We start from the raw sequence: 16,548 nt of genomic DNA on the forward strand, positions 1-16,548 counted from the left end.
ACACACACACACGGCTATGCATTATTAAGAGTAAAAGGTCAAGTTTACGATGACAGTTGTAGTAAAAACTCGAACTGTAGAAAACCTGACTCTTAGTATTGTAACAGTAGTTATTACTGTGGTAATACTGCCTTGTTTATACTGTTTGCTGTTATTTGCATTATGTGTTTAACTCTATCTTTAAATTTTCATTATGTACAACTGCTCTGTGTGCTTTTATAACGGAGACTCAACTAATCCCTCTGTGATGTCACACGTTTCATCTGAAGAGTGGATTTGAAGCTCAATTAACTTGGCAGGAGCTGTTTTAGTATCAAAATGACTGTGAGCCCAACGAGCAACCCTGCTGGTTATGCCACGCCCACCTCCAATCATTTAACATAAGCATGTTAGTGTTACAGGCCTCAAGATGAGAGGCGAGTAACAGAAGATCAGTCCTGTATTTTACAGGGGAAATTAAAGACAGGAGAATTACGTTGCGTTCTTCAAACAGGCTGCAAGCTGTCTTTATTCACAGAATCTTAGTTTTCAATCACTTTCTCTTTTTTCTCTCTTTACCTATAATCATCATGTCATACAATCAATAATCACAGATCACATATTCCCAATAATCATGTTCACAATTCTCAATAAACTGTTACTATAGGATTATAGCTTTAATTATTTGGTATTTCTTCTGCTGTACCCAAAACTACTGTATATGAAATACATTTTTACTGTATGTGTTACAAAACTCACATTTATACTGTTACTTTTAATCAGTCTCTTAGTTTGCTTTCTCAGTAAATACTGTTAAATACTGTATAATACTGTGTAATACCTATAATGTTTACTCTTTTTACAGTCTTACTGCATTTCTGGAACGTTTTAATAATAATATAAATAAATGATTTAATCAAAAAAGTTGGTCTCAAATACCATGAAATAACTATTTCAACACATGTACAATGACACACCAAAACGTATGCTAACTGTGAATGGTAAAACACGTGTACTCTTTGTGTCTCAAAATAAACTAAAACACGATATTTCTGCATGTTGCTTGGATAAAACAAAAACATAAAGGCTTATGAGTCCTTTGCCATTAGTTGTGATGCTTTTGCACATTTTACTAACCTGTATTTTACAGGGGAAAATAAAGACAAAAGAATTACGTTGCGTTCTTCAAGCAGGCTGCAAGCTGTCTGAAGTACGGTAGCCTCCGTGGTTCATATACCGGTGATACCACTGCGCAACGCCCAAGGCATACTCAGCGCTTCTTAATGCCCCCTGGTGGCGTAACTAAGTAATTGCTCCTACTATATTTTTTACACAATTTACAACTGAAATAGGCCTTCTACATGGCTAAAACTCAAAATTAAAATAAAACCAATACACAATTGTGCACATACACTTGTAGGTGTCACATTAGCTGAGTTTAACCTCTGATGGTAACTTACGTTATTTTAGATTCAGTCTGATCAAATGTTGATGGAAGGGTTTCTGTCTGGAAACATCTGGAACATGGACCGATGGATGTTATCGTACATTCAGAGAATATCGATTTAAGATAAAGTTAGCTCAGATCACACAGAAGTCTGCATCATGGATCCAGACCCTAGTGGTCAGTAGAGGAACTGCAGGTCTTTAGCTCAGCTCAGATCTACAGACATGTTTGTTGGTGTTCTGTTAGAAACTGAGAAATGAATCAGTTTTAACAGCAGAGAAGGACACTAACACACATCTGTCCCTGCATCTCCACCAGGACGCCATCGTGGTTCATGAGGTTTACGAGGAAGGAGCTGCAGCCAGAGACGGGCGGCTGTGGGCCGGAGACCAGATCCTGGAGGTGAGGCCGAGGCCTGCACAGGTGCTACCGTCTCCCCCTGCTGGACCCGTGCCGCTAATCCACTCTGTTTGTGTCCAGGTGAACGGCGTGGACCTCCGCGGGGCGTCTCACGAGGAGGCCATCGCCACCCTGCGCCAGACGCCGGCCAAGGTTCGACTCACGGTGCTGCGGGACGAGGCCCAGTACAGGGACGAGGAGAACCTGGACGTGTTTAAGCTGGAGCTGCAGAAGAAGAGCGGCAGGGGCCTGGGGCTCAGCATCGTCGGGAAAAGGTCCGCTTTAACCAGACGACCACCGCTGGTCAGAACAGGAAGGGTTTTTTCAAATGTTTTCCTTGGGGATCAAAGTGCTTGTGTGTTGGGGGGTCAGGAGCGGCAGCGGCGTGTTCATCTCCGAGGTGGTCCGAGGGGGCGCCGCCGAGCTGGACGGACGGCTGATGCAGGGAGACCAGATCCTGACAGTCAACGGAGACAACACCAGACACGCCTCCCAGGAGGCCGTGGCCGCCATTTTAAAGGTGTGACAGTTGAGACACAAACTAGTACAGTAATCGCTCGTTTTTCGCGGGGGTTATGTTCCAAAAAGAACCCGTTATTGGTGAAATCCGCGAAGTAGCAACCTTTTTCTTTTTTTTTTTACAATTATTATACAAGGCTTCAAATTGCAGAGATCAGCCCCACCACAACCCGATTAAGTGGATTTGAACGGGAGAAAATGAAAAATGATTATGAAAAAAAGATACAATAAGTAAAGTAGGACAAACTGTGACTGGCGCGTATTTCACTGCTCTTCTGATGCTGCTGCATCCTGACTCGCTCTGTAGTGTCTTTTTCTTCTAAAGCCCGCGGTGCAGGTGTGTTTTTTCGAGAGAAGAACATAGTTATGGGTCGTTGTTGACGCTCTTTTTTCTTCTGGGGAAAAATATTCTTATAAACCGACATGACACCATGGATTATATCTGAGACTGTAATGAACGATTCATCAAAGGCTCCCGTTCTTGAGCTGCTGATGAAGCTCATTGGCCGTTCTAAGCTTGTTGCTAAGCAACCAACGTTATTGACAGAGGAAGTGAAGAAGCGGGGAGACAGTTTAGCCAATCAGAATGCAGAACACGATGCACAATGCAAATCCATGAAGCAGTGAGACGTGAAAGGAGAACCGTGTTATAGCGAGGGATTACTGTACTCCGTCTTTTAATACTGGTGTTAACACGATGCCTCATGGGAAAAACATCAGTAGAGGTGTTAGAGAAGCAATGGTTGCTGAGCACATTGTAACCCAGCAGCTAATACAGTTAAGTTATCAAATAGGACATTGATGCTGATGAGTATTTGCTGTTCCTCTAAGATTTTTGTTGAGGCCTTGCTTCTCTAATCATCCTCATGTGTCTCTCCCTCTTGACTTTGTGTCAACTCACAAACATAAACAACCTTTATTTTGAGTTTCTCCAAGTTTAAAGCTTTTTTTTTTTAAGTTTTAGACTTTCAGTTCATTTAGTTCTCCGCTGGTTCTGGAGGATGGTCTTCACGCAGAAGCGTGGCCATATGATTTAACTTCCTGTTTGTGTGTACTTCAGTGTGCGCGAGGACCGGTGCTGATGGAGCTCGGCCGACTCAAAGCTGCATCCTGGATCTCCTCCAGACACGCTTCCCAGGGAAGCCAGGTTCGTGTTCTCCTTTATGGTGCATCATGAGGACTGTAATCGCTGACCCTGTGGGGACAAGTCGTTCTAATGGTTCTTACGGGTTCTAACGGGGTCGACGGGATCCAGAACAGGGACTAGTTCCTCTTTGCCCTCGCTGCAGCCAGAGCTAGATGTTGATCATCTACAGCCATTGCAGCTGGTGTCCTCTGCTTAGTCCTGGTTCAGTCTTTAACCAGGTGTAGTAGCTAGTTCTAGGCTTCTTAGCTGAGCTTCGCCCCTCAATTCAATTCAGTTTTATTTCTATAGCGTCTATTACAACAGAAATTGTCTCTACGATCTTTCCAGAGACCCAGAACATAAACCCCCGAGCAATTATTACATAAACAGTGGCAGGTAAAAACTCACCTAGTGGGAGAAAAACCTTAAGCCAAACAGTGGCAAGGAAAACTCCCCTTTAGGAGGGAAGAAACCTGGACCAGGACCTGGATCATAAGGGTTGATCCCTCAACCCTTCATGCCAACCCAGAACGATCCCTGTTTTTATACTGGCATGATTTAAATCGACCTCATACTCACGTTTACATGCGGCAAAGAAATCGGATTTCTGATCGTATCAGATAAACATCCAGAAGACCGAATCACTTGTCTGAGTTTACATGCTGTCTCCGTGACGCTATGTGGCGCTGTAACCATGGTAACCATTTCAACAAAGAGCCACTTCCGGTTGACGGTTGTTTTGTTTGGCACCAATGTACGCCTTCCATATATTTTTCCACTTTATTTTGATCTGCTCCGGTGTCCTGATGAAGCTTCAGCCATCTCTTTCGCAATCTTTTTAAAGGTATTTAAACAACTATTTAACACGCGCCGTCTCCTTTCACTTCCGGGTGAAGCCCCAGAGGAAATTCTCGAGTATGCGCAGACTGAAATATCCGATGTCCACATGGCGTTAAAATTCCGATTGTGAACGAATTATCTAGGTGTTGCTTTTCAATTGTTAAATGTCCAATATAGGTCCGAAATAGGTCCGAAGTAGATCAGATTAAGGTGTTTACATGCAGTTTAAAAGTCCGAACGATGTCTTATACGATCAGAAATCCGATTGAACTGCTGCATGTAAACGTACTGAGTGTGGCTTTAGGTTGCCAGTGTGAGCACTGCAACTGTACTCACACAGCTGACCGACGCCTACGAGCAGACCGGGTCACCACCGGGTCGCCCCAACACTGTGTGTTTAAAAAAAGCCAATAAAAACACAGGTAGCATCCGTTGTTTACATGCTAAGTCTTGTCTTTCTGCTGCAGTCTTCTTTTTGTCTCCTTTTATGTTGCTGGCACTTTGCGTGTGGTTCTTGTGCGGCGCTACAGGGAAAAAGAGACACCCCGTCTGAAGGGGCGTTAGAAGTTCCTGTCTGACGGGTTTACCCTGAACCCCACTAGTGGAAACGCACATACTAATCTTTAAAATGTGAATGAATATACTCTGTCAGGACTATCATCTGGCTGTGCCAATTGTCAATCAAAAGACCACGCCCCTCATTATACAAGAAAGTGTTACTTTCTATATCATTTTACCTGATGAGATGCGTAACATTCAAGTCAGTTGTGTGGATTTGTGATGAAAACTCCCTGCTTTCCTCAGGTGAGTCACGCCAGCAGGAGCAGCTCGGGTGTTGTGGCTCCACCGCTCCCTCAGACACCAGCGTCATCTGAGCTCGCCTCCTCCACCCCGCCCCTCAACTCCAGCGCTGACATCACTTCCCTGTCGGCTGGCAGCTCAGGTAGAAACATCAACAACCGTCACCCATAAAACCTCTAGGGCAGGGGTGGCACAATTGGTTACTATGTTACTGCAAAGAGCCACATCAACTACCCATGATCCCTCACTCCCTGCTCTCTTTGGGACATAAAAATACCATTAGAAAACAGAAAGGTGAAATCCTGCAATCTGATTGGTTGTTAACTGTGGTATAATGAGTATATACCACGGCTTCTATTCTGAAGCCTTATCACAGCACATCATTCTGCGTCAGGGAAGCAACAATGTATCCATGAAAACAACCAAATGTTACCAACATATTTTTTGACGGTTACAGCCGGTAGCAAAAAGAAGCTGGTGTTAAAGTTTATTTTTTATTTTCGTTAACAATTAATTAGGCATGTTCACCGTAAACTTTGATCTCCGGGGAGGAGCTAACGATGGATGGATGGATTGAGGAATTCCTGTCTCCGAAAAAAAAGACGAGCAAAAGACGACATGCGGAGCTACATCTGGAGAGATGGGACTATTTTTTTTCTAAAAAATAGCCATTTTTACTGGATAATATGTATTTCTGATTAATTAAAAAATACATAAAATAGATTGTGTATTCCTCTTTCATATTTACATTATTGGTAACCCTTTTATAAAAGCAATACATCACTTCAGGCTGTGATATATATATATATATATATACGCTCATTATATCACAGCTGAGGGGGTTTTTGTCCCTCCGCTTCGTGTCGGGCCGGACACGCCCCTCAGCTGTGATGTAATGAGCGTAACCACGGCCTGTCGTGATGTATTGCTTAAATATTAATATTTCATCTATATTATATATATTAAACTCTCCCACTCTGTTAAAAACGTCCTGTGTTTATCTTCATATTTTAGTTTGGCTTTGCATTTTTTCCCTGCCATTTTGAGAGTGGATTTTTTTCCCTCCTAGTTATTTGCGTCACAAACGCAAAATTCAACACCAGCGTGTGCGCCCTTATGGTTCAACGGGTTGAGCAGGCGACTTATGTACACCTTCCCCTGTACAGCGACGCAGGTTCAATTCCAGTCGCGGCATATTTTGCCCCCACTTCCTTACGTGTCTCGCTTTCATTGCACCTATTAAATAAAGTCGCAAGAGCCGCATGATGCCGGGCAAAGAGCCGCATGCTGGCCACCCCTGCTCTAGGGGTTCCTTCCATGTTGACCACCGCTGTTTCCTTCGTGCAGGTGTGGACGCAGGTGTGGACACAGGTGTGGACGCAGGTGTGGACGCAGGTGTGGACGCAGGTGTGGACGCAGGTGTGGACGCAGGTGTGGACGCAGCAGTCCGGACAGTGGACTTCACCAGGGTAACTGCACACTTAAGGGGCGAATATACTTGCTGTTTGAGCCTGCGTTTGCATCCGTTCACATTCCAGCTGCATTGTAAGCGTACTTCACTCGCGTAGTACGCGAGCAGAGGGTGTCGTACCAGCGGTAACCGATTGAGGGCAGTAAGAAGAGCCAGAGTTAAAAAAGTAATAAAATATTTCGTAGTAGTATAATAAACGAGCTGGTGGAATAAAGACCAAAAAACAAGACAGCAACACGGGATGAAGAGGAGATCACTTCTCTGCTTTGCTTGTGATCTTAGTAAAAAAAACGGCGCGATCGGAGATGGTTTGTCGGACCGTTCAACCAGAGCCGTCGGGAGACTGGAGACTCTTAGTCCTGCCGATGCAGCAACTGATGATGAGAAACAGCGGAGATATTTATGCATTTCCTCCGTTTGGTTTGACGACTTGTTACATGGGATTGTCCCGCTGATTCAGCTCCAAACCAGACACGGCGAGTCCGAGACCGCAGCACAGAGCTGGCTGTCTTCCTGCGCTACCTGACGGGGACGAACTGCAGCGGCATGTCGTCAGAAGATTAATTTACTGAAACATCTGGAGCAAAGTCGTGTCGGTCGAGCGATGACTGAAGAACCTCTGAATCTCTCCCAGCGCAGGCGATTGATCGTTGGGCAAAACAGCCCTCCAGCATCATCCCCGCTGCATCACTCTAACCGGACACGGTGCACTACACTACACTACTTTGTTTTATTTATTGATTTATGTACTTTTTATGCTGTCTGTTGCTGCTTTTGTATTTTGTATTAATTGTTTTTAACTTATAAAATGTGTGTTTTTAACTATCTCTTGTAAGGTGACCTTGGGTGACCTGAAATGCGCCTCTAAATAAAATGAATTATTATTATTATTATTATCTTCCGACGAGCCCGGACATAACAAGCACGACTCTATCTGCACCCAGGTGTGTGTTGATCTGCCGCTGCTGTTTGGACACGCATATTTGTCTCGGTGCAGCAGCATTATCACATCATAAATGTGAGGATAACAGCTGCTCAGCTTCTCTTCTGAACAGTCTGCATGTTTCCGACCTCCGTGTCTGGTCTCTTGTGGTCAGCTGGTGCTCGGTCCGGGACCAGCGCCGCTAGCAGGCAGAGCCAGAACCGCAGGTCCCGTTCAGTGTCTTTTTGAGAACGTGTTATGATAACCTGCTGGTGTCGGGAGTTAAAACGCTCTGTCAGAGCGGAGGGTAAATCCTAAAAATGAAATGTCAGAGGGTGTTAAACTGGGAGGGGCTAATAATAATAAAAGTAATAATAATAATATTAATATAAAAGCTGTCTATATCATGGGAATTCAGTTCTTGATGTTTCTTCTTTTTTTTTTTTTATTTCTTTTTATTGACATTCAGTATTAGACATTCACATCCGGTACATCTTGTATGCATACATTTTACATCTGTTGTCCGTCCTAAATGTCGGAATAATGTTTTTGTTTTATGTCTAAACAATGAAAAGAAAGACAAAAACTACTATGTACAAGTGGGGAGTCTTTTCAACATAACAGTCATTGACTTGAGAAAATAAAATCAGGCCTATGGAGCATGACGTAGTTGACCCAGTTTTCCCAGTATGAGGTGAATTTCTCCAATTTATGATTAATAAATGCTGTTATCTTCTCCATTTTTTCCATGTCCATTGTAATTTCCAGCCATACCTTTAAAGTTGAGCTCTCCTGTGATAACCATTTCCTTGTAATAGTCTTTTTACAGGCCACTAGCAGGATATTCATTAAATGTTTATCTCTTTCTGGCCAGTCCTGAGGTATGTGTCCAAAAAACATGGTCTTATTCTCGAGGGATATTTCACATTTGAAAATATCCTGCAGGGCTTTGTGTATCTCTTTCCAGCAATTCTTTATGACAGGGCATGTCCCAGAAAACATGGTGATGATTTGTATTTTGATTCCCACAGTTTTCCAACAGACAGAGGAGTTATTATCACAATGAGAGTTCTTGATGTTTCTAAACCTTCTCCATTTCCTCCTGCTCAGGGCGTCAACGACTCCCTGGGGGTGAGTATAGCTGGGGGGAAGGGCAGCCCTCTGGGAAACATCCCCGTCTTCATCGCCATGATCCAGGCCAACGGAGTAGCCGCCAAGACGCAGCGACTGAAGGTGATTGTGGTCATTGGTCTCATAAAGTGGCTGATGTTGACGTAGGTAGTGGAGTTCAGCATAAGTAACCCCCTCTGTAAACTGCTAATTAAAAAAGAGTTAGCCAGCATTTCAGTCCGCCCACCTTCAGTGGCGACGAGGCGTCTCGGCCACAGTATTGTGATTAGTTAGCACTGATTAATTTGTCCAACTTTACCCTAAGAGGTTGACAGTAAATGCATCAGCCTCTACTGTCTTTAATGTTTGATTGTTTCATTATTTGATTGATTATAGGTGTTGAAAGTAAAACTAGAATCAGTTAAATTCAGAGAGGGCAGGTCGGCTATTAGAAAAATCAGGCAATTGAATCTGCAAAGAAAATGATTTCTTTAGGAGCGTTTTAGGAGCGTTTCTTTGCCTCTTGTGTGTGTTCAGGTGGGCGACAGGATCATCAGTATCAACGGTGATTCGGTGGACAGTCTGTCCCACAGCGAAGTCGTCACCAAGCTGAAGAACAGCTACGGAAGCATCACTCTGCAGGTAAATAAGACACACGTGTGATGGGATGTTTCCTGCTAAAATTCATCTTGGTGTTGCTGAAGCAAGAGTGAACACACCAAGAAGCTCACACCTGCCAACAGGTGGAATTGAGCAGTTGATGCTCGGTGATGATAAACGGCTTCTGTGAAACAGAAAAATGCTTAAATATATGAACAGAACAAGTGTGATGTTAGAACACGCCCTCATACCTCAGTTACCATAAGTTAGCCTGTTAGCTCAGCTTGCTCACCTCTGATGCTAACTAATGGTAGCTTAGTTTATCCTAATCATTGACGCTAACGAGTGGATGGCACCTAGTATTAGCTTAGTTAGGCTTATGCCAACGTGTAATGCTGGGGTCATTTATAGACTTAGGCAGACCTTGATGCCGAGTAAAGAGGTGATCCACCGTTTAAGCCAGGTGTGTTAGCGCAGGAGCAGAAGCAGTTTTTTTAGTTTGGTTCCTGAAACAACTCAATGACACAAGTCAAAGGTCCGTCTAAACATTCCTCTCCGTTCCACAAAGGGATGTTAACCTTGGTTGAGTAGATGGATTTCTAGAGTGTTAAAGGTTTTCCCTGATGAACGTGTGTTTCAGGTGGTGGCCGACACCAACATCAGCGCCATCGCCTCCCAGGTGGAGAGTTTAACCGGCAGCTCCAGCGTGTCGGCCAACACCGACACCCTGAACCCAGCTGATCCAGAGTGAGTGACACACACACACACACACACACACACGCACACGCACACGCACACGCACACGCACACAGACCTGACCCTCCTCCTCCTCCGTCTCTCCAGGGGCCCGCAGCCTCACAGCATCAGCCTGGAGAAAGGCTCCGAGGGCCTGGGCTTCAGCATCGTGGGAGGGTTCGGCAGTCCCCACGGAGACCTGCCCATCTACGTCAAGACCGTCTTCAGCAAGGTCAGAGCCAGGATGACATCACTTCCTGTGGTTCAGTCCTCACTCTCAGCTCGTCGGTGTCACAAACACTAACCAGAAGAAACCAGGAGATGTCAGTGGACATTCAGAGAAACCAAAACTTTGTATTATTTTAATAATATTACAGCTACTCTTCCAATATTGCGTTTGTCTTATTACATTTCATTTTAAATCATGAAATTACAGTTTTCATGCTCTTTATCACTTTACATCTGCTTTCATAATATTACAACTATATTACAACTATGCAATATGTTATATTTATGTAATATAACAAAAAATGCAACATGTATTGATCATAAATTAAGTAACAAAGTTTATCTTAAATTATATTTATAAAATTCTGGGATAAACTAAAATTAAAAATATCATTATAATCTCTTTTTAATGCAAAAAAATATGAATAAATGAACATGGAAAAATAAGTAAATAACTAGTAAAACATTTTGTAAAAATACATTTTACAAGATTGTACGAAAAAATTCTCTTACAAAAACTCTTATATCTTACATTTATATGCAAACAATTTACAAACATGTGAAAACTTTCAAAACTGTTATTTTTCTGAAATGACTGAAAACTGTAAATATAAGAACCATTTTTCGCCTCGACTATTTTTGTAAATTACCATTTTTATCTTGTAAAATTGTCACTCAGTTCTTGTTAAAACTTTGTCATAAAGCCGTAACTAGACCCTGTTAAGTCCTGGGAACTTTATTTCCGTTCGAGGCTGAAACTCCTTACAGAGCTGCAGTTAAACGACGGCTGGTTAAGTTTCGCTTCTCATCTGCAGATTTGAAAATACGCTTCGTCATCAACAGATTTTGGCTGCCTTCAGACGTCCACAGTTGCTTTTTCTCTCCGTCCTATTAACAACGTGATTGTTTCCTCTGTTAACGTGACCTTCGTCGGGTGTTTCAGGGCGCGGCGGCGGCGGACGGCCGTCTGAAGCGCGGCGACCAGATCCTGGCGGTGAACGGCGAGAGTCTGCAGGGGGCGACGCACGAGCAGGCAGTGGCCATCTTGAAGAAGCAGAGAGGAAGCGTCACGCTGGACATCCTGTCGTAACACGCACGACCGTCGTGGCGCGTTCACGCACACTTTGACTGAACTTCAGCTTGACGAATATCGTTGACTCTGAACTAACCAACCTGCAAAAAAACAGAAAAGAAAACTGCACCAGACGAGACTTCCTGTCTTTTCGAGGACCGTCCTTCACATGAAACACAAGACACACTTCCTGTGGACAGAAACCAGAACTGCATATCAAAGTCCAGATGGGTCACATGACCTGTCTCCAATTAAAGCTGATCTTATTCTGCTATTCTGACGTGTGGGGACGGAAACGTTGCCCTCCTGACTTTGTGAAACAGAGTGAAGCACATAATCCCGTAGATGAACTGCACTATAAGCCAGCATGTTTAGCGGAAATCCAGTTTTTACCATCTACTTGTTTGAAAATATGTATTTACAGAAGCCAGCTAGCCAATAAATCAGATATCATGAGAATAAGCTGGTTTACACCGTTTTATGGACAGTTTAAGAGGCTTTTCATCACTGATGTGTCTTCTGTCTACTGCTACGTTGAAGCGAACACATCGGCATCACAAATCCGTCCCATTTTCTTCTGCTCGATCCAATTATCTGGACGATATTTGTCCCGATACCTGATATCAAAATCCGATTGGTGTATGAGAGACGAGCGTCTCACTAGCTCGGCCTCTCCACCTACACGGTTCTGGTCCTGGACTCTCACACGAAGACTCGCAGTGAAGTTTCAACTAATACATTCTGAAGTTGCAAAAGAAAAGAACCACTTTCAGTTAAATACAGAACTAAATTACCAAACTCCTCCTTCAAATTCAAAACTCTTCTTTCCGACATATTCAGTCACTAATGATTTATTTTCAGGGTACAATTTTAATACATGAAATGCAGAGTTCCCCTATAATTCTGTTCAATCTGATTAGGAAAAACCATAAATGTTGGTTTTCTTGAACTAAGTAGAAAATATCTTTGACTTTCTTGTAAAAAGGTGAATATTGATCACATTGGCAGGAATTGGCTGCATAGCTGCTGAAGGTTTAAGGAAAGCTTCACACCTCACTCCTGAAACTTTCTGAGGAACATTCCCAAATATCAAAATTACTTCAATTCCACAAAACACCTAAACTTTTTCTTTCGGCAGATTTAGAGATTCCCTTAAAAAGTCTTTTAGTCTTTAAGTCTTTAAGATTTCTTTAGAAAATTGTTTCCTCAAAATGTTCTTCCTACCTTCATCTCTCTTTAAGAGCCCGTTAAAGTTCACTAAGCTGTTGAAGAAAACACTTTAGAAGACAACGTAAGGAGGAATTGTTAACCTTTGAACCACACCTGAACGTGCTCCTTAAACCCCAATATTAAAACTTTAAAACTTGTAACAAGATTATTACTGAGGATTTATGTTTTAGACATCAGTTCCAAAAAATATTATAAGATTTCCCATAAAGCTAAAATAAAAGTTTCATGTCAAGACCACCTAGTTAAATCTGTTAAAACCTACAACACATGTCAAAAGACACATTGGGACCAGATTATGAACTTGGGGTGATGTTGGGCTCAAATAGCCCGGTCCTGAACCAGAACTGGGCCAGAAGAGCCGGATTCAGCCCAAACGTGCCTGTTATCTGGAAAACGGCTCAGAAAACGTTGTTAGCTAACGACAGAGTTCCTTAAAGTGATGGACTCCATTATTAAAATTCCATCAACAAATGTTATTACAATATTGATGAGGATTTCCTACATTTTAGATGTCAGTTCCACAAAAAGTCTCAACATTTCCCTTAAAGTCCAATGAATGTTTTTTTTTTTAAAGAAAATTAGTTTGAAAAACACTAATTCTTCACTCTTTTCTTTAGAAATAATTTCTGCTCACCTTGGTCTTCCTTTTGTACTACATTAGAATTGGCTGGGATTTACTTTAGTAATTTTTTTTTTTGAGGAAACACTGTACATTTAAATCGTTAGCTATCGTTTGAATGAACCATGTACAGATCCCGACTGAGATCTTCATCTGGAGAACTGCATTATTTGTCAAACTTCTTCTCAATACAAATCAAGTTTGTGGGAAAACTTGTTAATTTATTAACTCGTTAGTTAAATGCACAAGTGAAGTCTGAACTCTGAGCTGCTGTATTTGTCTTCAGCAAACCATCAAACTATTCCTTTCTGTTTTTGTGTTTTCTTTTTTAAGATAAACTGTATTTTCTGTAATTTTTTTTAACGTTAATGTTGTTTATGTCGTTTCTGTGATGTTAGCGGCAGCATCTTCAACTGTTGTCTGAAACCTGAACGGAGACTCACTACGGGTTCTATTTGTTTTGTTTTTTAATCTTCACGTTGTCATGTTTCTTGGGAAATGTCCTTTAGTCTGATTTGTTGAGAAGATTAAGATGTCACTTAGTTGAATAATGAATAAAAAAAATAATTAAAAAAGGTCCTGAAAAAGTCATAAAACCGATCTAAGAAGTAGATTTTTCTGGAAATAAACAACTGGGTACTTCTGCTACGATTCACTGCAAATAAAGTTCAAAACAAATCCAAACCCCTCCTTGAACCGCCACCTTACTGTGGTGGAGGCGTTTGTGTGCCCGAGTGATCCTAGGAGCTAAGTTGTCGGGGGCATTACGCCCCTGGTAGGGTCTCCCATGGCAAACAGGTCCTAGGTGACGGGCCAGACTAAGAGCGGTTCACAAGCTCATCATGGTGAAGAAAAATCAAGGACCGTTACGTCGCCCGAAACAGCGACGTGGGCCCGCCTTCCCGTAGGCCCACCACCCGCAGGAAGGACCATGAGAGGCCGGTGCAATGTGGGCTGGGTAGAAGTCGTGGCGGGGTGCCTCGAAGACCCAATCCCTGGACCAAAACCCTCACAGTGGGGACATGGAATGTCACCTCGCTGGGGGGGGAGGAGCCGGAGCTTGTGCGTGAGGTTGAGAGATACCGGCTAGAGATAGTCAGGCAGAGCTGTCAACTGATCACCACCTGGTGGTGAGTTGGATGCGCTGGCGGAGGAGGAGGTTGGACAGACCGGGCAGACCCAAACGGATTGTGAGGGTCTGTTGGGAACGTCTGGCCGAGCCCTCTGTCAGGGACGTCTTCAACTCCCACCTCCGGGAGAGCTTCTCTCAGATCCCGGGGGAGGCGGGGGACATCGAGTCCGAGTGGACCATGTTCTCTGCCTCCATTGTCAACGCGGCGGCTCAAAGTTGTGGTCGCAAGGTCTCCGGTGCCTGTCGTTGGCGGCAATCCTAGAACCCGGTGGTGGACACCGGAAGTAAAGGATGCCGTCAGACTGAAGAAGGAGTCCTACCGGGCTATGTTGGCCGGTGGGACTCCTGACGCAGTAGATAGGTACCGGCAGGCCAAGCGGGCCGCGGCTCGGGCAGTCCTGGAGGCAAAAACTCGGGTCTGGGAGGAGTTCGGGGAGGCCATGGAGGAAGACTTTCGGTCGGCCTCGAGGAAATTCTGGAGGACTGTTCGGCGCCTCAGAAGGGGGAAGCAGTACTCTGCCGGCACCGTTTATGGTGCTGGTGGGGAGCTGTTGACCTCGACTGGGGACATCGTCGGACGGTGGAAGGAATACTTCGAGGATCTCCTCAACCCGACTGACATGCCTTCCACTGAGGAAGCAAAGAGTGGGGACTCGGAGACGTGCTCATCCATCACCCAAGCCGAGGTCACTGAGGTAGTTCGTAAGCTCCTCAGTGGCACCGGGGGTGGGGACCGGAGAGTGTGTTCCAACTATAGGGGGATCACACTTCTCAGCCTCCCCGGGAAAGTCTACTCCAGGGTACTGGAGAGGAGAATTGGGCCGATAGTTGAACCTTGGATTCAGGAGGAACAATGCGGTTTTCGTCCCGGTCCTGGAACACTGGACCAGCTCTATACCCTCCGCAGGGTGCTTGAGGGTTCATGGGAATTTGCCCAACCAGTCCACATGTGTTTTGTGGATCTGGAGAAGGCATTTGACCGTGTCCCTCGTGTCATTCTGTGGGGGGTGCTGAGTGAGTATGGAGTCCGGGGCCCTCTATTAAGGGCTGTCCGGTCTCTGTATGATCGGAGCAGGAGTCTGGTTCGCATTGCCATCAGTAGGTCAGACTTGTTGACAGACTTGTTGGACTCTGGCAGGGCTGCCCTTTGTCACCGGTCCTGTTCATAATTTTTATGGACGGGATTTCTAGGCGTAGCCAGGGGCCGGAGGGGATCCGGTTTGGGAACCACAGGATTTCATATCTGCTTTTTGCAGATGATGTTGTCCTGTTGGCTTCATCGGACCAGGACCTTCAGCATGTGCTGGGGCGGTTTGAGTCTGAGTGCGACGCAGCAGGGATGAGAATCAGCACCTCCAAAACCGAGGCCATGGTTCTCCACCGGGAAAGGGTGGCATGCCTTCTCCGGGTGGGTGGAGAAGTCCTGCCTCAGGTGGAGGAGTTCAAGTATCTTGGGATCTTGTTCACGAGTGAGGGAACGATGGAGCGTGAGATTGACAGACAGATCGGTGCAGCGTCCGCAGTTATGCGGTCGATGTACCGGACCGTCGTGGTGAAGAGGGAGCTGAGTCGAAAGGCAAAGCTCTCGATTTACCGGTCAATCTACGCACCTACCCTCACTTATGGTCAGGAACTTTGGGTAGTGACCGAAAGGACAAGATCGCGGATACAAGCGGCCGAGATGAGTTTCCTCCGCAGGGTGGCTGGACGCTCCCTTAGAGATAGGGTGAGGAGTTTGGTCACCCGGGAGGAGCTCGGAGTCGAGCCGCTGCTCCTTCACATTGAGAGGAGTCAGCTGAGGTGACTTGGGCATCTGTACCGGATTCTCCTGGACGCCTCCCTAAGGAGGTGTTCCGGGCATGTCCCACCGGGAGGAGACCCCGGGGAAGACCCAGGACACGCTGGAGAGACTATGTCTCTCGGCTGGCCTTGGAACGCCTCGGACTCCCCCCGGAAGAGCTGGAGGAAGAGTCTGGGGTGAGGGAAGTCTGGGCATCTCTGCTGAGGATGCTGCCCCTGCAACCCGGGAACGGATAAGCGGAAGAAAATGGATGGATGGATGGACAAATCCAGTTCTAAACAGCTATGATTAAAGACAACACACTGGGTCCTGTCCACCCTTTAGTCTCATTTATTGGTAATCAGTGAAGGAATAACAGAAACCTCATCTGCCATGATGAGGTTTTAAATTTGAAAAACACAATTTGTTCTTTTCATGCATACTTTTACATTTTTACAGAAAGAAAAATTGTCTGAAAAATGGTCTTAATGAAGTCCATGAACTTCCATGAAGTTTTCCAACTCTTCCTAGCTGGACG

At 44.6% G+C, this 16,548-nt stretch overlaps 1 protein-coding gene across 5 annotated transcripts in view; it reads left to right on the forward strand.

The window, feature by feature from the left end:
• patj (PATJ crumbs cell polarity complex component) overlaps positions 1-13,047 on the forward strand; it is a 128,095-nt gene extending 115,048 nt beyond the window's left edge. For 4 of the 5 annotated variants that reach the window (XM_061738106.1, XM_061738110.1, XM_061738107.1 and 1 more), the window contains 11 exons: positions 1,745-1,828; positions 1,907-2,100; positions 2,198-2,345; positions 3,405-3,491; positions 5,115-5,253; positions 6,459-6,580; positions 8,615-8,737; positions 9,152-9,256; positions 9,855-9,961; positions 10,058-10,181; positions 11,121-13,047. In XM_061738106.1, coding sequence (XP_061594090.1) covers positions 1,745-1,828; positions 1,907-2,100; positions 2,198-2,345; positions 3,405-3,491; positions 5,115-5,253; positions 6,459-6,580; positions 8,615-8,737; positions 9,152-9,256; positions 9,855-9,961; positions 10,058-10,181; positions 11,121-11,267 — 1,380 coding nt within the window. In that variant the 3' untranslated portion in view covers positions 11,268-13,047. The remainder of the gene's footprint in view (positions 1-1,744; positions 1,829-1,906; positions 2,101-2,197; positions 2,346-3,404; positions 3,492-5,114; positions 5,254-6,458; positions 6,581-8,614; positions 8,738-9,151; positions 9,257-9,854; positions 9,962-10,057; positions 10,182-11,120) is intronic. The other variant, XM_061738109.1, reaches the window with a different exon arrangement.
• Positions 13,048-16,548: the final 3,501 nt, after the last annotated feature.

Source organism: Cololabis saira, chromosome 13, assembly GCF_033807715.1.
Source record: "Cololabis saira isolate AMF1-May2022 chromosome 13, fColSai1.1, whole genome shotgun sequence".
NCBI classification, from domain to species: domain Eukaryota; kingdom Metazoa; phylum Chordata; class Actinopteri; order Beloniformes; family Belonidae; genus Cololabis; species Cololabis saira.